The 2,891-nt window shown below is 47.2% G+C and overlaps 1 protein-coding gene across 1 annotated transcript; it reads left to right on the forward strand.

Moving 5' to 3' along the window:
* Positions 1–918, forward strand: LOC138926512 (uncharacterized). Its single transcript, XM_070280913.1, has one exon. The coding sequence runs from the start codon at positions 1–3 to the stop codon at positions 916–918; it is 918 nt and encodes a 305-aa protein (XP_070137014.1).
* Positions 919–2,891: the final 1,973 nt, after the last annotated feature.

Consider the following 2,891-nt stretch of genomic DNA (forward strand, 5'->3'; position numbering starts at 1 on the left):
ATGAGGAACGAACATAAGTCCATCCAGATCACCAGACAAGTAATAGAAGTACATCACAGAGGCGGATTCGAGATCCGTATTTGGTCGTCGAATTCGGAAGAAGTACTTAAAAGCTTGCAGGATAATGGCAACGTTGGAAGCCAAAAGCCCGTGGATTTTTATTCAACAGAAAAGGACATACCCTGGGACCCACATAATGATATGTTCAAGTTTATCTTCAGATTTTCAAAGCTGACGCGTGAAGAGCTTGCGGAAAACGCAGTCCCTACCAAGCGAGAAGTACTACAAGTTCTGATGTGGATTCTCGATCCATTGGGATTTTTATCATGCCAGACGATTGGGCTAAAAATACACCTCCAGCACATATGGTGGCACAATTTTGAATGGGATCAAGAGCTACCTGAAAGAATGCTAGAAGAATGGCGCCAATGGAAAACCATTTTGCAAGAGATAGGGACTATCGAGGTCCCTAGATGCTTTGCCCCAGCCACCTCGGAGCCAGGTCAAGTTGGACTCCACACATTTTTCGACGCCTGCGAGCAAGCGTATTCTGCAGTCTGCTACTTGCGTGGGGCAACGGATGACAAAGTCGTCATGTCGTTGGTTATACCGAAATCCAAGAGAGCACCTTTAAAACCACTATCGATTCCGCGTATAGAGCTGCAGGCAGCAGTTTTGGGAGCACGTTTAGACCACATGGTGATGAGCACACGCAACCTACGAATCGACAAAGCCACATACTGGTCGGACTCCAAGACAGTGTTGCAGTGGTTAACTATGGACCCCCGCAACTTTCATCAGTTCGTGATGTACAGAGTCGCCGAAATTCTGGAAACAACACTGGTCAAGCAATGGCGGTGGATTTCTTCAAAGCTGAACGTAGCAGATGGAGCTACCAAGGTCACCGGGCAAACCTAGCAAGAGACGTGGATAACGGGCCCGGAGTTCCTGAAGACCGATGCAAGCAACTGGCCAACATCCAAAAAGCAGGAGAGCATCATGGGTACTTCGGAGATACGGAAGCATGTGATGACGACGCATACGAGATCAGTGGTTACGTTTAACGCGCACGATTTCTCCAATTGGCGGCGATTATACGGCGAGTAGCGCTAGTACTCCTGTTCATTGATCGGCTGCAATCGAAATGGCTCATGTAAGCAAGGCAAAGATGCTGCTAAACAACCAATCTGAAGCCATCGTCTTCGCAGAAAAACTAAAATCGTTATCCGCGAGACCGGTGCTCCTCAAGGGAAGCAGATTGGCCGGATTAAACGCATACCTGGACAACAATGGAGTACTGCCAACCTCATAGTTAGAAGCTTCCACGAAAAGTATCACCATGTCGCTCATGAGACTTTAATAAACGGCATCCAAAATTCGTTTTATATCAGCCGGCTACGAGTACTGAATAAATTTGAACTTAACACATGCCAACGATGCAAGATTAATAGAGCAGTTCCCAGACCACCCCATATGGCACCGATCCCGAGGGCAAGAGTTGGAAACTTCGAGAGGCCGTTCACCTATACAGGCGTTGACTATTTTGGCCCGTAATTGGTGAACGGCCGGCGCAAATAGAAAGGTAGGTGGCTTTGTTCGCCTGTCAGACGCACATGGGTGGAGCATGGGAGAGACTCGTCCGGAGAACTAAAGGAATCTTGAAGAACATTTGCTCAAGTTGCTCTTTCAACGACGAGGGGCTGACATACGCATTGATGAAGGTACAATTTATTATCAACTCGCGATCTCTCACGTTCGTAAGTTGGTTGCGTTGAAAGACCAAATATGTTGAGGGCTTCGGTGGGTGCATATAAACCGCTTCAAAGCCTGTAGAAACGAAATGGTGGACAGATCCCATACAAGCTCCAGGTGGACGGCTTTGGTAGCAAAACAAATGAAAACACTGACGTAACATTTTACTGGAGACTTATTACGCACTTCCGGCTTATAATAGAAAGGCCCACAAAAATCCACACCAGTGACTCTAAAGATTTGGCAGCCGCTGACTCTTTGCTCCGGGAGATCAGCCATAATGTGCTCCAACAACCGAGGCTTTGCCCAGAAGCATCGGATGCATTTGTGTATTGCCTTCGTCACCGAATGATTTCCCGTATGTAAATTCCGCTCATGGAAGTCAACAATTATAGCCAGCGTAACTGGATGGCTTCTTGGAAGTATAATTGGAGCTGACTATCAAAATCCAACGACGAATTTTTTAGCCGACCGTCTACGCGCAACAGACCAAATTTATCCAAGAAGGGAGAGGATGAGGCAAGAGCACTGGATGCCGCTGGATGGATCTCTTTTCCATTTTGAAGCGCCTTTATGTCCTCCCAAAAATGCACATGCTGAACTAGTCGCAATTACAGCTGTGTTCCAGATTTTATAGTGCTTGCCGTGACACCGTTGTGGCGAATTCATTTAGAAAGCTTGTATACGTAAGCGAATACCCTCTGCAGCGCTGGAAACAAATTAGCATACTTAGAAACCGCTGTTATATCCACGTACGGAGACTGAAAAAGCAGGAGCCTTGCACGTAACTCCAGAGTCAATCTCTCAGATGAGACCGCGGTTGGCCACGCCTCTTGAGATCCAATGAGAAACGGAGGACCGTGAGACCACAGCTTATTCTTAACCAATTCATTGGGAAGAGCACCACGCGACGGGATGTCTGCTGGGTTCAAGCAAGTGGGAACATACCGCCACTCCATTTCTCTAGTTAGCTTCTGAACTCGATTGGGGACGAAAACATTAAATCGAGAGGGTTCTTCTCGAATCCAAGACAGAGCCACAGCAGAATCGCACCAGCAAAAATACTTTCCAACGTAGACCTTCAACTGTGCTACTTCCGATATAAGTCGAGCCAACAACTCGGCTCCCGATAACTCCAG

The sequence above is a fragment of the Drosophila bipectinata genome, chromosome XL (genome assembly GCF_030179905.1).
Source record: "Drosophila bipectinata strain 14024-0381.07 chromosome XL, DbipHiC1v2, whole genome shotgun sequence".
In the NCBI taxonomy this organism is placed as follows: Eukaryota; Metazoa; Arthropoda; class Insecta; order Diptera; family Drosophilidae; genus Drosophila; species Drosophila bipectinata.

Coding starts and splice junctions, on each gene's coding strand:
- LOC138926512 (XM_070280913.1), top strand. CDS start 1: ATGAGGAACGAACATAAGTCCATCCAGATCACCAGACAAGTAATAGAA.